General features: G+C 41.1%; 1 protein-coding gene across 1 annotated transcript in view; it reads left to right on the forward strand.

The window, feature by feature from the left end:
* Positions 1-17,379, forward strand: part of cnnm2b (cyclin and CBS domain divalent metal cation transport mediator 2b) — a 56,696-nt gene extending 39,317 nt beyond the window's left edge. The window contains exons 2-8 of the mRNA XM_033622998.2: positions 1,867-2,010; positions 4,419-4,556; positions 6,887-7,056; positions 8,409-8,502; positions 12,230-12,292; positions 15,130-15,308; positions 16,752-17,379. Coding sequence (XP_033478889.1) covers positions 1,867-2,010; positions 4,419-4,556; positions 6,887-7,056; positions 8,409-8,502; positions 12,230-12,292; positions 15,130-15,308; positions 16,752-17,033 — 1,070 coding nt within the window. The 3' untranslated portion in view covers positions 17,034-17,379. The remainder of the gene's footprint in view (positions 1-1,866; positions 2,011-4,418; positions 4,557-6,886; positions 7,057-8,408; positions 8,503-12,229; positions 12,293-15,129; positions 15,309-16,751) is intronic.
* Positions 17,380-17,724: the final 345 nt, after the last annotated feature.

A 17,724-nucleotide genomic window follows, 5' to 3' on the forward strand; every position in this document is an offset into this window, starting at 1 on the left:
TTTGGACCGCGACCCAACAGTTGGAAACTGCTGCTTTAGAGGTGCTGGTAGGTGCCTTTAGACATAGCTGAGCTAACCGTTTTCCCTTGTTTCTGGTCTTTATGCTAAGCTAAGCTAACCAGCTGCAGTAGTAGTGTAGAATGTATTCCTTTAAATGACAAGAAGCAAATACTGCAGACTATGCTGTTATTTATTTACTGTACAATAAATAATAGTACAATAATTATTTGTACTGAAAACAAATCATTTTAAGTTATATTATCTAATTTCACTGGCATATGTCCTGAAATTTCATGTTCAGTTCACACCAATTAAAGTGACATTAAGTTCAACATTCTTTGCCCAGAAACCTAAATTTGGAAGCTTTGTTTATAAACCTGATGTGAGTGGAGTGGATGCCATTAAAGAAAAGGAAGTGAACATTGATCTGTTTCACTGTACTGTGCTTTGCTGGCCTCTCCATTTGCCTTTCCCTCTCTGGGCAGTTTAGAGTAATTGCTTGGTCAAGGACTTCTGAGACCTGATTACTTTAACCCACTGAGGCTCCATTTGTGTTTGCTCTAGTTAAACCCAACCCCTCAGTGATGAAGCAGCGTGCTCAAGATGTCATTGACATCTTAATAGAAGTGGAAGGACTCCTCTTTTTCTCAGACAAGACTTGAATATTGCTCGCCACCTGCAGACTCTTTGTCACGGTGGATTTCTGGTGTTTACATTATTAATACGGCTCTTTGGGGATCTTACCCTGCCAGCCTATTAGGTGAAACCGGAGTATATTTCTTGAAAGCATCAATTCTACATCTAATGCTCACAACATTCTCACATTAAGACTCTCAGGCTCTGCACACCGCACATCAGTGTGCTGCCATGGCATTGTGAGGAAGCAGGGAGCTGCAGTGCAATAAAACACTCTCGGTGGTCAGTCTGCGCTCGCCTGCAGCAAAGCAGCCAGCATTAGCTGAAACAGCATGTGAGCACTGACTCAGTGATGTACCTGTGTTCTCTGAAAAGAACACACACACTCACACGCGCTCGTTCACCCAAATATTCATGCACTCTGGCACACGTGCATGCACACGTACACACAAGCACACTGACGTCCTCCATTATTTACACCAAGGTGTATCTGCATGCAAACGGCCCATTTCGAGACAATCTGATCACACAGTGGAGGCTTCGCCCGGTCTGTTCCTTCGCTCGGTGAGAATATCGCCGGGGCGGAATGGAAACTTCATTTTGCAGGGGCTAATATTAGCCTGGGCCTCTGGAAAATTCCTTTTAAATGATCACAAGCTGAGAAAAGGCAAAGAATTTGTTTAGCGTTTTGCTTGACAGTATTCTCTGCATACACTGCAGTTTTTTCTCTTTTTTTTTCAGATGGTACAGCTCACAGGAGGGTCCTGGGAACACAGATGTGGAGGGTGGGAGGGCTGAGGGGACTCACATGATGAAATTAATAACTGTCTGACTGTCAGTCTGTCTGTCTGGATGTTTGAGTTTCTGCTGGCACTGTAATCACTTGACCTACCATTGTCCTGCATCCCTGGTCCTTTGTAACTGACCCAGAGAGCAGTTTCTCTGTGAGTGATCTGGACTGTCACACTGCTGAAATACAATCTGCAGCCTCGGTTTTGTGACACTCACAACACTATCTAACATGAGTGATTTGTTGTTCCTAGTTCACAGTATAAAATACTATTTATTAAGTATTTATCTGTGATACAAGTTAAAGTTCTGCCCTGTGTGTGCTTGCCTTTTTCCCCCTTGTACCACCATCACTGCCTGACCTATATTAAACTCCCTTTATCATTATATGACCCTAACTTTATGACCTCTGTGTGTGTGTGTGTGTGTGTGTTTTGCTAGGAAAATCTCACCTGGCCATAGTTCAGAGGGTGAACAATGAGGGTGAGGGAGACCCTTTCTACGAGGTGCTGGGTATCGTCACGCTGGAGGACGTTATTGAAGAAATCATCAAGTCAGAGATCCTGGACGAGACTGACTTGTACAGTAGGTTCCCATCTCGAAGCTTACACTGTCACTGTCACATGGCTGTAAGACCTAAAGGCATCTCCAGCCTATCACAGTATCAGCACCGGTCTAAAATCCATGACCTGCTATAAACTTATCGTAGCCCAGCAGTGGGGCTCTGTTTAAATGCTCAAATGCTTTAAATGATCATTTAAACCAGCAATACTCAACTTGCTTTGCCCAGAGTCCACGTTTCCAAAATGACAGAATGCCGGGGCCAGTTATTTAAAAAAGAGAAAAAATTATCAGTATATATGATAAATTAATTGCCCATTTTCAACTTTTTGAATTTTCTGTCCTTCTTTGCCAAGAGGCAAACCCAGTCGCAGCAGCCCTGCACAGATGAGGTGTAGCCTACATGAGGGTGTTTCTTAGCTCAGCCTGGACCTCTGTCTGGGGACCGGGGGAACCTCCACTCATTTTTTTTTTTTTTTTGGCTATTTTAATGCTTTTTTATGCACTCTGGCAACCTATTTACATTAAGAGTACAAAAAACACTCACAGTGTGAATCAGTTTATTGTCCTAGTGAACAGGCCAGATTTGGCCCTTGGGCTGTAAGTTGAGTATCACTGATTTCAACTAACTTAACGTTGGTCTACCCTATGCAGTATAACTATCTGAATATATGTTTTTGTAAACTTGCAGGGGCTTTCAAATAAACACCAGCGCTGCTATAGGCAACTGACAAATGTTTTATGATCATAGGGCTATATATCACGGAATTAAAATGTGACAAAAGTCATAGTGAAACTAAATGAAAGTAACGCACACCAAAAATTATGATGAGGTGCTGATCACGGGCAATAGACTTAATTGTGGAAAACAAGTGTTGCACAAATTAGCACCACTGACAATTAACAACTGATCAAATTAAGCTAAAACTGACGTAAAATTTAGTTTCAATTTTAGAAAACAAGTGTCCCGCACAGCTCCATATGCATTTCTTTTATTTCAATGACATTTTGGCCTTGGGGCCTTCTTCAAAATGCTTACTGATCTTGAAGAAGGAAAGAAAACAAAATAAAAGAATGCATATGTGCAAATTTGTGCGACACTTGTTTTCTACAATTGAAACTAAATTTTGCGTCAGTTATAGCTGAATTTGATCAGTTGCTAATTGCCAATGGTGCTAATTTTTGTGTGCATGCATTAAACTCTAATTAAAGTGCAGAATTAAAGCTGCAGCAGTCTAGTTTATATGTTACAAAGTATCAAATGACTACATGTAATGTGAAAGGTGTCGATCGTACTGTAGAGTCGAACCCTCAGAGAATTATCAACTCAGTGTTTTAGCTTCTTTCAGGGCACTGTTTTGGTTTTACAGCCCTTGAATTCTGAGTGTGTGTCTAGATGCAGCGGGCAGCTGTTTAAAACCCCTGATAAACCAACTGCACCCTACATGCTCATTACCAGACAGCAGACAGACAACATTAACTGTTAAACATAGTGGAGCATTTAGCAAATTAATGGTAGTGTTGCGCCATACTTGCTTGAGATGTAAAGAAGAAACTGGTGACAAACACAGCTTTAACAACTTGCAGTGTATGTCTGTGTTGCCTTTACAGCTTGTTTTGTTGCCTCAAGTGGACAAGAAAACAAAACAGGCTACTTTAAATTGTCTTTCAAGTACATCGTAGTGCAATCTTATCTGTCTTTGTATCTCTGGTCTGCTCTCCACTAACTCCTGAGTAAATACATGCTCTTTAGCAACAAAATGTTCACTAGCTACTTTAGCTAATTTTGTTTGTCTGCTGCTCAGGGTGGAGCAGGTAGCATACAGTTGGTTTTTCTAGATTTGTTGTAGTAAACATCTGCCTGCTGCGTCTGGGAACAACGCTGATGAGATCAGTAAGAGTTACCGAAACAAAAAGCTGAAAGATGCTTAAAATGAGGATTTTTTTTAGTTCTATGTAGATAATAAATGTCTACATGTTTTTCATTTAAGATTAGATTAGATCTGATTTTCTTGTTTGCTTTTTGTAATGGAGGAATTAATACCTTTGTACAGTCACAATTTGTTTTACATAATTTTTAACTTCTTAATATAGTATGAGCCGACTGTACTGTTACACCTCTGCTGGTAGAGGCCTGCAGACATGGAGTACGTGCCAGTCTATTTGTTGCCCTAATACATATGGCTTTAAGTAATGCTAAGAATGTGGTAAGCTAACAATGTAGCCCCCTATAGCTCTCTTTTAGTTCCGAGAAGAACGCCACAGCTACATTTCCAGAAAAAGCAATAAGCTTTGGGTAACTCCAGTGTAGTCACCCTGTGACCTGGGAGGACGCGCTCACTGTCTGCGGAGTGGCGTGGACCGACCTTTTTGCTGTTGCACTAAAACTTTTAGTTTGTGTCTTACACTTGACTCTCATGTTCCCTCCTCAGCTGACAACAAGACGAAGAAGAAAATCACCCATCGGGAAAGGAAGCAGGATTTCTCGGCCTTCAAGCCTACCGACAATGAAATGAAGGTTAAAATATCACCTCAGCTTCTGCTGGCTACCCTGCGTTTCCTAGCAACAGGCAAGTGGGCTGCGTTGCTGCTTGACTTCCCCCAGTGTGCCCTCAGCCCCTCACTGTGGGTAAAGTGTGTGTGTGTGTGTGTGTGTGTGTGTGTGTGTGTGTATGAGCTGTTTGTGTGTGCATGTGCCCGTATGGGCTTGAGTTTTGGGCAAGTGAGTGCAGGGAGGAGTGAGTATGTGTGTAGAATGAGTATCTGTTGTTTGTGTGTGTGAGCGAATGAGTTGTGTGAGGACTCACAACAAGCGCGTTGGTTTGCCTGCATGTGTGTGTGAAGCGGTGGAAGGCCTCTCGGGAGCGCGGCACGGGATGTCTGTGCAGACTGCGCCCAGATAAAAAACAAAAAACCCTCATCTGTCTATTTGCTTGCTTGTCATGCACTGAAGGTTACATGTTGGGATCTTAGCTCACAGCTTTAAAAACACCACCCTGTTTGCTTACACGCGTTCCTCAGTGACATCACGTCCAGCATTTTTGGCCTATGATCGGGGTTCTCACACAAGTCGACATACTTAGTGTAAAATGTGAAATATTTCACCCACTTTCCCTTGGGAAATGGATTTCTGAACAGGCTGCAGAACGTCTGAGCACTACTACAGCAGCAGCAGCGGTAGCAGCAGCGGCAGCAGTAGTTGACTACACCTCATTGCAGTTGGATTTGCTTCAGAACTTTGACCTAGCAGCTAAGCGTTGATTAAGTTCCTCTAAAGACTATTAGGGAGTTTAGTTCCTGGTGGTGGAGCCAGCAGCCAGCTGACACATATCACCGCCGCTCAGTTGAAGGAGCTGATTGGCCCATTGGGTGGAGGACGTAGACCAGTCAAACTGGAGACAGTGTTTAAAAGTTATAAATGACTCTTTAGTCAGGTTGTGTGTTAGCTCACTCAGACAGATGTAGTAGCAGCTTAGACTAGGGCAATATGTTTACATTTTTTAAGACGTAGTAAGGTGATGTTATCTATACAGCCCAAATGACTTCACAATCAATAACATGCATCCTTGGGATTTGGATAAGCAAAAACTGCACAAATAAAAACCCTTTAAGGAGACAAATGTCAGGAAGAACAACAGAGTAGGGAGCTCTCATGCAGGATGAACAGACATTCAGTAGGTGTCATATACACAGAGACAGAGTTACAGTATGGAGAAACTTATTGAGCCTTATGCAACAACTTTTTTTGGATTCTTATCCTAAAATTCTCGATTTTTTTTTTGTGAGGTTTGCTCAAATGAGGGTTTAAGTCAGATTCACCAAACTCTCTTTGCAGCATGAACTTGTCATAAATTGCTTGTTTTGACATATGCTAGCATTTCATGAGGAAGAGTGCATACATGAGATTTCATCATCATCCATGATCCCTAAATAAGGCCACTTTTTCAGCCCTGTTTGTGTGTGACACAGAGGTGAAAAGAAGAAATTCATACTGCAGAGCTTCAAGTGCTGCTGTTAGAAATCAGCAGACAAAAATTTTACAAATTTAGCAGTGTCTGTAGGTGTATCAGATGACTGGAAACTGAAAATCAAGAGTAGACTACTGCTACCACATAAGATCAGTCACAGAATTAAAAGTAAATAGTTTGATATCAAGTTAGATGCTTTAAAACATCTTTCTAAAGCAAAGTGGTCCATGACTTAGATGGGACCTGGTCTAAGTGACATAGCAACATGACTGAATTGTAGCCCATACGTTGCCAGGCCAAAATATGCCAGTAAAGTCAAACACCCCTGGTAAATTCGCAAGCTGGGATGGTAATCATATACTGAACAGAATTTTGATCTTGCACAGGTTTATTCTGTTTTGTTTTGTTGTGATTTTAAAGTGTCTGTAGCATGTTTGTACTCCACAGTCATTCAAACGAAAGCATTATAATTCTTAGGTCAAACGAGTTTGTTTTTGTCTCAAACAACTTGTCTGGACAATTTGTGTATTGTGTTCACATCTTATTAAGTACGAGAATTGGTGAATGTCACAAATTCTCCTGCCACTTAGGAAAGAATCTGTTGGTACAAGTGATTCTTGTATTAAGCCGGTTTTGTCGATTGGATGTTTAGTTGATAAAATGTCCATCACAATTACTGCAGAAGGTGACATCATCAAATTGCTTGTATTGTCCAACCAGCACTCCAACACTTTAAAATGTTGAATTCATAATTATAGAAAAATTCAATTAGTTGTTGTATGTAAAATGTAAGTAAAATACTATTAGCCAAAATATCACTGACTGTTTTTTTTATTCTTAGATATTGATATTGGCGCTATGTGTGTGTTTGGCTGTAATTCATGTTTTATATTACACACAGTCATTGTTTCTGTCTCTCTCTGGTTCCTCAGAGGTCGAGCCGTTCGCACCGGTGCAAATGTCAGAAAAGATTCTTCTGCGCTTGTTGAAGCACCCCAACGTCATCCAGGAGCTGAAATACGATGAGAAGAACAAGCGGGCGGCCGAGCACTACCTCTTCCACAGGAACAAGCCCGTGGATTATTTCATCCTCGTACTGCAGGTGTGTGGACACGATGAGGTGTAAAGTGAAGGGCACATTGCAGAATATCGGACCCACCTCTGGACTCAAAATTTATTCAGCTCACTTACCAGAGAACAATGTTTCATTCATTCATTAAGGAACTAATAACAGTATTTGTACCCTAACAACACACAACACATTACACTGAACACGTTTAAGACAGGGGCGTGCTGCTGTTAGTAGCTATTGTTTTCCTTGTTCCCACAGTTTTTCACAGTATAGCCATTCATCTAACAGAGCTGTACTGCAGGTTTGTTCCCACAGGGGCCACGCATCCTAAAAAGCTATGCATGGTATGATTGTACTGCAGAGTAGTTTGGATTAAAGCAAGCAACAATAGCATCGATTAATAGCTCAGTAGTAATACAAATGTTTAACCTAAAATATTAAACTCACTATAACACTTTAAATTATACTTAAAATTGTGGTTACGATGAAGAAAATGATGACAGTAGTGTCAGTTTTAACTTGAAAACACCACAAATAGAAAGTGAAATATATGTATTATGTTTTTATGCTGCTGCACTGTACATCACAATGTAAAGACAGTCATGCATCAGTTGTGTTACTGTATACCCGTCCCTCTCTTTCCTCCCTGCCACTCTCTCTTTGCAGACACCTGAAAGAAATCCTGCTATAGAGTTACAATTATTTATTCAAAAGCAGATCAAAACAAGTGCCGCTGACCTTCATGTAGCCTTACAGTCTGAAAACTGGTCTTAATGTCTGCTCTGTCTCTGAATATGTTGCCGGTGCCAACATGGAGTCTTCCTCTTTGGTTGTAGGGAGAGTATCAAGTCTTTACAAGGCTCAAGATCAAGAGGATTCCCAAATCACTGGCGCTAAAGTAGAGTTAAAAGTCTTATATCTATATACTTTGTATATGTGTTACTGCCCTGACTCAAATGAGATCCAGGTTGGACAAGTGTGGGGTCACTGCCCTTGAGGTTTTGGAGCAGATTGGGAGTTATTAAACAGAGTATGGATTTTCTAAAAAGGAAAGGAAAGAGGGGCGGGGGGAGGAGGGGTGGATTTGTTCTGAACTCACGGGTAGGATGAATAAATATATCTGAGCATGAACAGAGGCAGATTTTGGACAGGGTGAAAGTGTTAGTGCAAAGCTGTAGCGGAAATCCTAGATAGAGAGGATAATTAACACAACGAAGCACTAATGCTCCAAACTGGAAAATGTGCAATTGAGGATTAATTAGAAATTAAATAAGTGTGATGATAATAATAATAATAATAATAATAATGAAAGATGATAAAGTCAAAGAACATGGTTTGTTGAATTCTTTGTTCTTTGTCATCTCTGGATTTTTCTGTCACAGGGGAAGGTGGAGGTGGAGGCAGGGAAAGAGGGGATGAAGTTTGAAGCAGGACCGTTCTCCTTTTATGGGATGATGGCTCTGACAGCCTCGCCAGGTAAGATCTCCGACCAACACACCTGGCCTTTGTCCAAAATAAAATCAAGTTTCTGAGGGTGTTTCAAAGATTTTTGATCAGTGTAATGTTTGGAAAATCTTGGTTTAAAATGTTATTCCTTTTTTTAAGTAAACTATAAGAATGCACTGCAGCTCTGAACAAAAAATGTAAAGGCAACACTGTTGTTTTCACTCCCATTTTTCACAGGTTTAAGTTAAACATCAACTTTTGGTCTCAAATTTGTTAAAATCCTTGCTAGTGATCAGATTACCTGACAGGTGTGACATATCAAGATGCTGATTAAACAGCAGCATTTCTAAACAGGTGTGTCTTGGAATGGTCACAGTAAAAGTTCGCTCTAAAATGAGCAGTTTGATCACAACACGAGGCCACAGATGTTGCAAATTTTAAAGGAGTGTGTCATTGGCATGCTGACTGCAGGAATTACCACCAGCGCTGTGTCCCATGAGCTGAATTTTTGAATTTGAATTTGAATTTTCATTTCACTACCATCTCTAAAGTCTTTTCAGCAATTTGGCAGTACATCCAACCAGCCTCACAACAGCAGACCACATGTAGCCACACCAGCTCAGGACCTCCAGCGTCTTTACCTGCAAGATTGTCTGAGACCAGCCACCCAAACAACTGATGTAACAACTGGTTTGCACAACTGAAGAACTTCTGTGCAAACTGTCAGAAACTGTCTCAGGGAAGTTTATCTGTATGCTCGTCTTCTATGGAGATATATTTGTGTCTTTATTACATGCGAGAAAATAAATGATATGAGAGGGAAAAAAAAGTGTTTGAGAGAAAAAAAATATGAGAGAAAAAGTTTTCACACTGATAGCAAAAAATAATATTTGAGACTAAAAAAGTTTTGAGAGAAAGTATTTTGTCAGAATATAAAAAAAATAATCTGAGATTTAAAAAATGATTTCCAAGAGAAAAAAAAACTCTCAAAAACCTTTTTTTTTTACTCTCAAATATTATTTTTTGCTATCAGTGAAAACATTGAAAAAAATTTCTCTCAAAACATTTTTCTTCTCTCTCTCTCAAAACCTAAGTCTTTGCGTCAGGATTTTGCTCTCACTGTGAAAATAATGTCATGGGCGGGGCCACGTTCCTATTGGCCAGTCTCAATCAAATTGACAGCTGGGAGAGGATCGTCTTGGGAGTCGGTCATGAATCCATCATGGTGGATGAATGATTCAGTTGAATTTGACTCCCAAGACGATCCTCACCCAGCTGTCAATTCGATTGAGACTGGCCAATAGGAACGTGGCCCCGCCCATGACATTATTTTCGCAGCGAAAGCAAAATCGTGACACGAGAGCAAAGACTTAGGTTTTGAGAGAGAGAAGAAAAATGTTTTGAGAGAAACAATTTGGGTTTTTTTGAGAGGAAATGTTTTCACACTGATAGCAAAAAAATAATATTTGAGAGTAAAAAAAAAGGTTTTTGAGAGTTTTTTTTCTTGGAAATCATTTTTTAAATCTCAAATAATTTTTTTTTATATTCTATGACAAAATACTTTCTCTCAAAACTTTTTTTAGTCTCAAATATTATTTTTTGCTATCAGTGTGAAAACTTTTTCTCTCAAATATTTTTTTTCTCTCAAACATTTTTTCCCCTCTCATATCATTTATTTTCTCACATGTAATAAAGACACAAATATGTCTCCATAGTCTTCCTCACCAGGGTCTCGATCCGATTGCACTTTGTCGTTGTAAACAACTTGTGTTGTGAGACTGTACTGCCAAATTAATGGAAACGTCATTGGAGACATCTTATGGTGGTGAAATGAACATTAAGATAGATTAGTTTATTTGTCCTATTAGGAAACTTTTCTTCATGGTTCCATGCATCTTGATTGCCAACCTGACATATACACATACCCCACAGATACAACATACATTTGCCACACACACATGGATTCTCAACACATAACATACAGTATAACACAGACACATTTACACATTTACACGTGACTGCCATTTTTGAGTTTTGTTTAGTTCTGTGATGGCCTTGGGGACGAAGCTATTGTTGAATTTGATTTTTTTTAAGTTTATTGACAACAGCTCTGGCAAACATTCCTGCAGTCAGCATGCCAATGACATGCTCCCTTAAAACTTAGGAGTGGCATCATGTTGTGTCATCAAACTGCACATTTTAGAGTGACCTTTTGTTGTCACCAACCCAAGACACACCTGTGTTGCAATGATGCTGCTTAATCAGCATCTTGATACAAAACACCTGTCAGGTGGATGGATTATCAAAGATAAGACAACCATTCACACTCACACCTACAATCAATTTAGAGTCACCAGTTAACCTGCATGTCTTTGGACTGTGGGAGGAAGCCGGAGTACCTGGAGAAAAGTGACATGAGAACAACATGCAAACTCTGCACAGAAGGGCTCCCCACCCTGAGGTTTGAACCAGGAACCCTCTTGCTGTGAGGCGACAATGCTAACTACTGCACCCCTATACCGCCGCTCACAAACATGAATTTTGAAAAAATCATGATCAAGATTGGAGACAAATATATCTATGGAGTGAATGAAAAAAAAATCTTAGATCTTTGACTTAAACCTGTGAAAAATGGGACCAAAAACAAATGTGTTTACTTTTGAATTTTTGCAGTGTATAAAGAGGTCATTCATATTGAAACTGAAAGTAGTTTATGTCCAGAAAAAAATGGTCACAACTAGAGCTGGACACCAAATACCATTTTTTAATTTATTATTTTTGATTGAATAATAATTTTGCCAATTTTATGCTGTTTTTGTTTAAGCAAAGTTATTGTACAGCTGCTTCTGTTTGTGCTTGTGACAACATTGTTTAAGATTTGAGAGCATTGGCTCCTTGTAGTAAATTTAAAAAAGGTTTTGTAGAGAAACATGTTTATAATATATGAATTAGTCATGCTGTGTTACCTTGAATTTGTGAAGAAAACTGTTTTCTTGCATGCCTCAATGGAAAACAGGGAACATACTGAGTTATTGATTGATTGAGGACGAACAGTAAAACTATAACAAATCATCCGTTTACAAACTCTCACACAACTCGTGCAATATATTCCAAGTCTTATTTATCCAGTTGTATGCTCAGTACTCCCAAAACACATGCATTTTTACTAAAAAAAAACCCCATCAACAGTCATTTATTTATTCTAACTACAAAAAATTGTCCGCCCACTGTCCGCCTTCACATTATCCTTTGTGTCACCAAGTACAGATCAGTCTCAGACCGTCTTTAAGTAATAGCTGAAAACAATGTTTATAAACAACAAGACTGATGAGCCTGTCCTGCAGTGACATCATGAGAAAGCGTCACATAGTGATCCTCTCAGTTCATTCATAAAGTACAGGAACTATTCCCAGCCATCAACTCTTGTGACTCACATGGGTGGTGAGAGCTGAGAGACACCTACTGGTGAAGTAGTAGAATGACCTCCCTGTCATGTGTGCAGCACTCAGCAGTCACAGAGCAGATACATCATGATAAGACACAATGTGCATTTTCTTTGACTTATCTTTAGCTGATTGGCAGTGCTCTCCTGTTGTGTCTGGAAACATGGGTGGTTATACACGTGTAGCTGACGCTTCACTAACAGATTGAATCTGAATTTACTATGTTTATATGTGCACTGATTGTTTCCCAACTGTGACGGACTCTCCCTTCTTCTTCTTTTGTCACTCTCTCGTACCCTCCCTGTCTCCCCCAGTGCCTCTCTCTCTGTCTCGTACATTTGTGGTCAGTAGGGCTGAATCATTAGCAGGATCTCCAGGTACAGTGGCATTTTCCATCTATACATACACCCATCCTCACATATCATACCATACTAATATCAGTAATTACATGTGAGAGCTGAAAATAATAATAATGTTTCTGCTGAACAACAGAAGATCGTCTTTAAAGCTTAACCCGCATGCTTTGTTTAAACTTACATGAATGTTTGGTCACAAGAGGTGTTGATGGGTGCACGCTTGAAAGTCTGTCTGTACCTGAATGCAACATGTACTGTATATTCATGTGTGTATGCGTGAAAGAGAAAGAGGGAGAGAAGAAAACACATTCAGATTGAGACTTAACACCCTCATCCCCTGAGCCATTAGTCAAGTGGCTGAATGGTGTTGGAGACTGGAGGCCCCAGAGCGAACCCAGGCTCCGCCCCGCTCGCCCCTAACCTTTAACCCTCCGACTACATAAACAAGACCTACAGTTACAGCCCCCTGCCGGACACACCACTGAGCGCACATACAAAGACACGCACATACACATGTGTTCACATGTACTCCAAGCCACACACACTCCACACATTACTGCCACGAACACAAACACACCCACATGCATCCGGAAATGCACTTGAACAAATATAGCCTCTTCTTCTCTTCAGCAGTGACCGCCAGTGCGCCTCTAAACGTGTTTTTGCACCCTGCTGTGCACGTTTGTGTGTCTGCGTGTACATGAATGCGTTACATGTGTATTCTTGACACACGCTGCCATTTTTTTTTTTTTTTTTTTTGGATTGACCTGGCCTCTGCAGCCCCTAGAAAGTGGAGTACTAATCCGCGAAAGTTCACATGCCAGGTCTTTTGCCCACTGCGCTCGGTCCACACACACACACACACACTCACACACGTATTCCAACATGGGATTACATACATTCCAGTCGGCGTAGTAGCATTAGCGTTGGCCAAGCCGTTTCCACTTTGTTGTGTGTGATTTTCACTAGGCTTCTTTAAGAAGTGGAAAACATAATCTGCCTTTAATTAAAAAATTAAAAACAACAAAAAGAAAGAACAAGTCTTCTATGTGGTAGCACATGGAAGGAAGCAGCATCACTGGAGACCACCGACTCAATAGCTGCCGCATGAAACTCCCTTCACCTAAAGACTTTATGTAGAAATTAGATTTCCATACATCAAAGCAAGAATCTGTGCTCGTGTCTAGCATAGGACCTGAAAAATGTCAGCAGTACACAGGATCTGAGGTGCTGCTGAAGCTCCTGAGCAGCTGAAGCTATTTCAGAATCCAAACAGATGATGTACTGTACTTATTATTGTGATGATTAACAGGTTAACCAGACAAAACAACAGTATGGATCAATAGCAAGTGTCATACATACTTGGAAGTATATTAGATTCGAGCAGCAGGGATGTGAAAGATCACCATGCTAACATGATGTTAGGATGATGTAATGTCTCTGAGTGTTAGCATGCTAACATTTGTCAGTTAGCACTAAACAAAGTACACTTGAGGCTGATGGGAATTTTAGTCATTTCGCAGGTATTATTTAATCTCAGATATCTGATATCCACATATGAATGTAGGCAATGGGACAAGATTTTGGTATCGCAAATGCTTAGGTTTCCATTTGTAGTTTGAGTGCTATCGACCAATCATGTTTGAGCGGGCTACAGTTATGTGCAAAAGAGGTGGAACACACTGGCGGAAATGCAATCTCAGTATGCATCGGCTATCCTGTGATGAAAATTAAGATTTTTATTAACTTTTTTTGTTAACATGCCTTCATATGTAGATATCTCTATGATTAGTAAACAATGTCCGGCACACATAAGAGGAAGTCTTGGCCCAGATATCTGGCCTGGCCACACCGGACCCCCAAAATATTGGCTGTTGAATCGATAGGTTCCAAGATTATTCAGTCACAAACCAATGTTTATTGGACAAATTTAAATTTTTGATCTGATGATGGTGAAAGAAAAGTCAGAGGATCATCAAGTTAGTAGAATTCATCATGAGGGGATCATGATTATCTGTCATTGAACATAGTTGTGAAGTCATTCTTTGAGAACCTCAAATGTGAACCTCATGGTGGTGCTAGAGGTAAAGTCAAGGACCACCAAAGTCTCATTAGGACTCAGGTCTGGGTACCACAGAGTATCAGTCTGGACCAAAGTGGTGGACCGGCTGAACAACAGGCCGACATTGCCACCCAGAGCCATGCTGCTGATGTGGCTAAAAACGATTATGAAATGAGATCTGTAAATTCTCACAGCCAAACAAGATCAAGTTAACCCTGCAGAGTCCGGACCTTGTTCTGAAATTGTGCCTATAAGAAATCTCTACAAGCAGTTGTTCTTGCCCAGAGATCTTTAGTGGAAATGACCGTGCAGAAGAAACAGACAACAACAGGAGGACAGAGTTGATGGCAGCCCAGCATGTGAAGTGTGAGGATTCCCCCATAATGAATTTTTGCAGAGAGTAGGCTGTGACAGAAGGTCTTTGGTGCTGTATGAATGTAGTTTTTTGTAGTTTTAAACAGTTAGAAATATTTTCCTGAGATGCGAACGATGGCATCTCCATGTATTGCTACTTGTTGTTAGATAAAAACTATGGCATAAAACACAACATTGCTATGGAGGAAGAAAGGAGTATTTTGATATTCCCACCATGGCTCTATACCACATCTAATAAGAAATATCCTACAGTCTCAATATTACAGAGCACTGAGTCTGGTTTTAGTTCTTCATTCCCCCCCTTGTCTTCCCTTTAGGGAACATATATCTACGTTGCTCTATATCTAGACTTAGTTTTCTGTGTGTATTTCCCATGTTCTGGGTTTTAAATGTGTTCTCCTCTACTATCACCTCCTCACAGAGAATAAATCTCCTCCACGGCCGTTTGGACTCAACCACTCCGACTCCCTGAACAGGAGCGATCGTATAGACGCCATCACTCCGACCCTCGGCAGCAGCAACAACCAGCTCAACTCCTTTCTGCAGATCTACGTACCTGACTATTCAGTCAGAGCGCGCTCAGACCTGCAGTATATAAAGGTGAGAACACACACAGGTGAGCAAGAAAGGCACTGCGAGGCTCTATGATTGCAAAGAGCCTCGCAGTGCCTGAGGCTCTTCTCTACATATATACATAAAAACTGGTACAGAAGATTCTTGCATATGATTACAGTGTCATTTATTAATAGATTAGAGTTGAAGGTTGAAATTTTAAAAAGGGATTCATAAAAATGTTTGATTAAAGATCTGACATACAGTATTATGACTGACAAATCAACAAATTAATTCATTAATAAATGAAATTTTAAAGCATCCGGGTTTTTTTTAGTCTGAAATTGTCGCATGTCTAAAAATAAATACAACCTCACAGTGTGTCACATTTGCACACTGAGTCCTAAACATTAGTCCGTCATTAAAATTTTCAGAGGAAGTTTGATTTTCTGCATTTTCCGCATCCATCAGAAGCCTTTAGAGACCACATGAAGAAAATGTGGCAGTGGAACACATCTGTGACAAGACAGAGGACCAGGTCGCACAGTATCCTTTCCTAACCCAGATAGCTCACATCCAACAGGTCACATAGTCACATTCAGGCAGAAGAAGATGATGAAGAGGAGGATGTGTGTCATACACATGATGTGGAGACAGAGAGGGAGCTGTGGTGACAGATACATAACTCCAGTGGAGAGAAACAAACAAGGAAATGTGTCTTTTCATTTTGTCTCGCATAGTGTAAAACATGCATCGGACTCAGTGTGCAAGGTTTCTGTAGGTTTTGATTTTCTTTGATGACAGATTAAAAAACTGACTCAGTGTGCAAAGACCTTGAGGCTGCAACAGTATGATAATCTCATAAAATATCGCAGTGTCACAATATCGTGGTATTACCAAATTTATATGACCAGTCAGAATGACCCTCAAAGGAATGAAACAGAAGGGTTAATGTTGGTTGAACAAATGTTTTATTACTATAATTGAAACCTGAAACCATTTTGTTAATGGAAGTATGTGTAAAAAGTCGCCACTTAGATTCAACGTCCAGTTGAGGTTTTTGTTTTTTTAATTCAATATCGTAGATAAGCAAATGTACACAGTATGATAACCCGCACTCTGGGGCTGTTTGCCTCCGACTCCACCAAGCAGTTCATTTTTATTTCAATCGGGATAGACTCGTTTTTACAGTAAAAAGAATATTTACATGTGCACATCAGAATGAAAAAATGTGAAGTATTTGGTGATTAGACCCTGTAGAGATGGTATGATTTAAGGAGGGTGATGAATCCATAGTCCAGTAGGGAACCCCCCCCTTTGCTGAACTGAGTAAGAGTTTTGTGCAAAAGCAATTAAAGGCCTGTCCCAAACATACAGCGGTTGAGTTCAGTGATTGAAGCAGCTGCCTACCAGCCTCACAAGCCCAGTCGGTCACAACCCTCTGCTGTGACATTTGACCTCATCATGCCTCTGTCCTCTCTTGTTTCCTAGGTTACACGCCAACAGTACCAGAACGCTGTAATGGCGTCACGGATGGACAAAACGCCCCAATCAACAGACAGTGAGTTCACTAAAATTGAGCTCACTCTGACAGAGCTCCACGATGGAGTGGAGACCCCCACAGTCGTCACCACCACAGCCAACATCACAAGTACCACCCCTGCCGTGTCCGTATCCGTGGCCAACGAGACATCCCACCTGCTCAACCAGCAGCAGAACTGTGTAGGCCTCAGCAGGAGCAACCACAGCGCCCACAACGAGGGACCCATCTAGCCCCTGCCGAGCCTGGTGGAGACCCCAGACCCTCCACCCTGTCACGTGGACACACGCGGAGCGGTGGCGTAGATGGAGATGAGGGAAAGTGGGAAGCAGAGGTGGGTAGAGTGAGGGTTCTGCTCCAACCAGTAGCCCCCAGTCAGTCAGTGAGACCCTTTCATGGAGGGGCAGTGGGGAAGACGGGTGCTGTGTCACCCTAAATGCCCCCACCTGAACGCTGTCAGAATCCCTGCTGTACTACACCCTCTTACAGAGGGTGCACTCGGACAGTACCTGCGACTGAGCTTCTATTTTGGGACAATCTGACACTTTCATAGCGGTGACTTGGACAAGAGGACGACAGAGTGCATGCAAACCCCGTCCCTTTCCCCTACAAACACACGTACGCGCACACACACACACACACACACAAACACACACACACACACACACACACACACACACACACACACACACACACTCGCTGTATTTTCTCCTCAGGCCAAAGACTTTGGTCCCCCCTTCTTACACTGGACACAGACTGTTTTTGCTGACATACACACACATATTCAAGCACCGACACATTTCCAAACACACACATACACACGCACAAATGCAACTCCCCCACCCGCGCATCTTTCAGGGAGGCTCAGTCGACTGTTGATCCCAAACCCAAACAAGCAGAGTGAACAGTTGGTCAAAGACTGCA

This window comes from Epinephelus lanceolatus, chromosome 3 (genome assembly GCF_041903045.1).
Source record: "Epinephelus lanceolatus isolate andai-2023 chromosome 3, ASM4190304v1, whole genome shotgun sequence".
In the NCBI taxonomy this organism is placed as follows: domain Eukaryota; kingdom Metazoa; phylum Chordata; class Actinopteri; order Perciformes; family Serranidae; genus Epinephelus; species Epinephelus lanceolatus.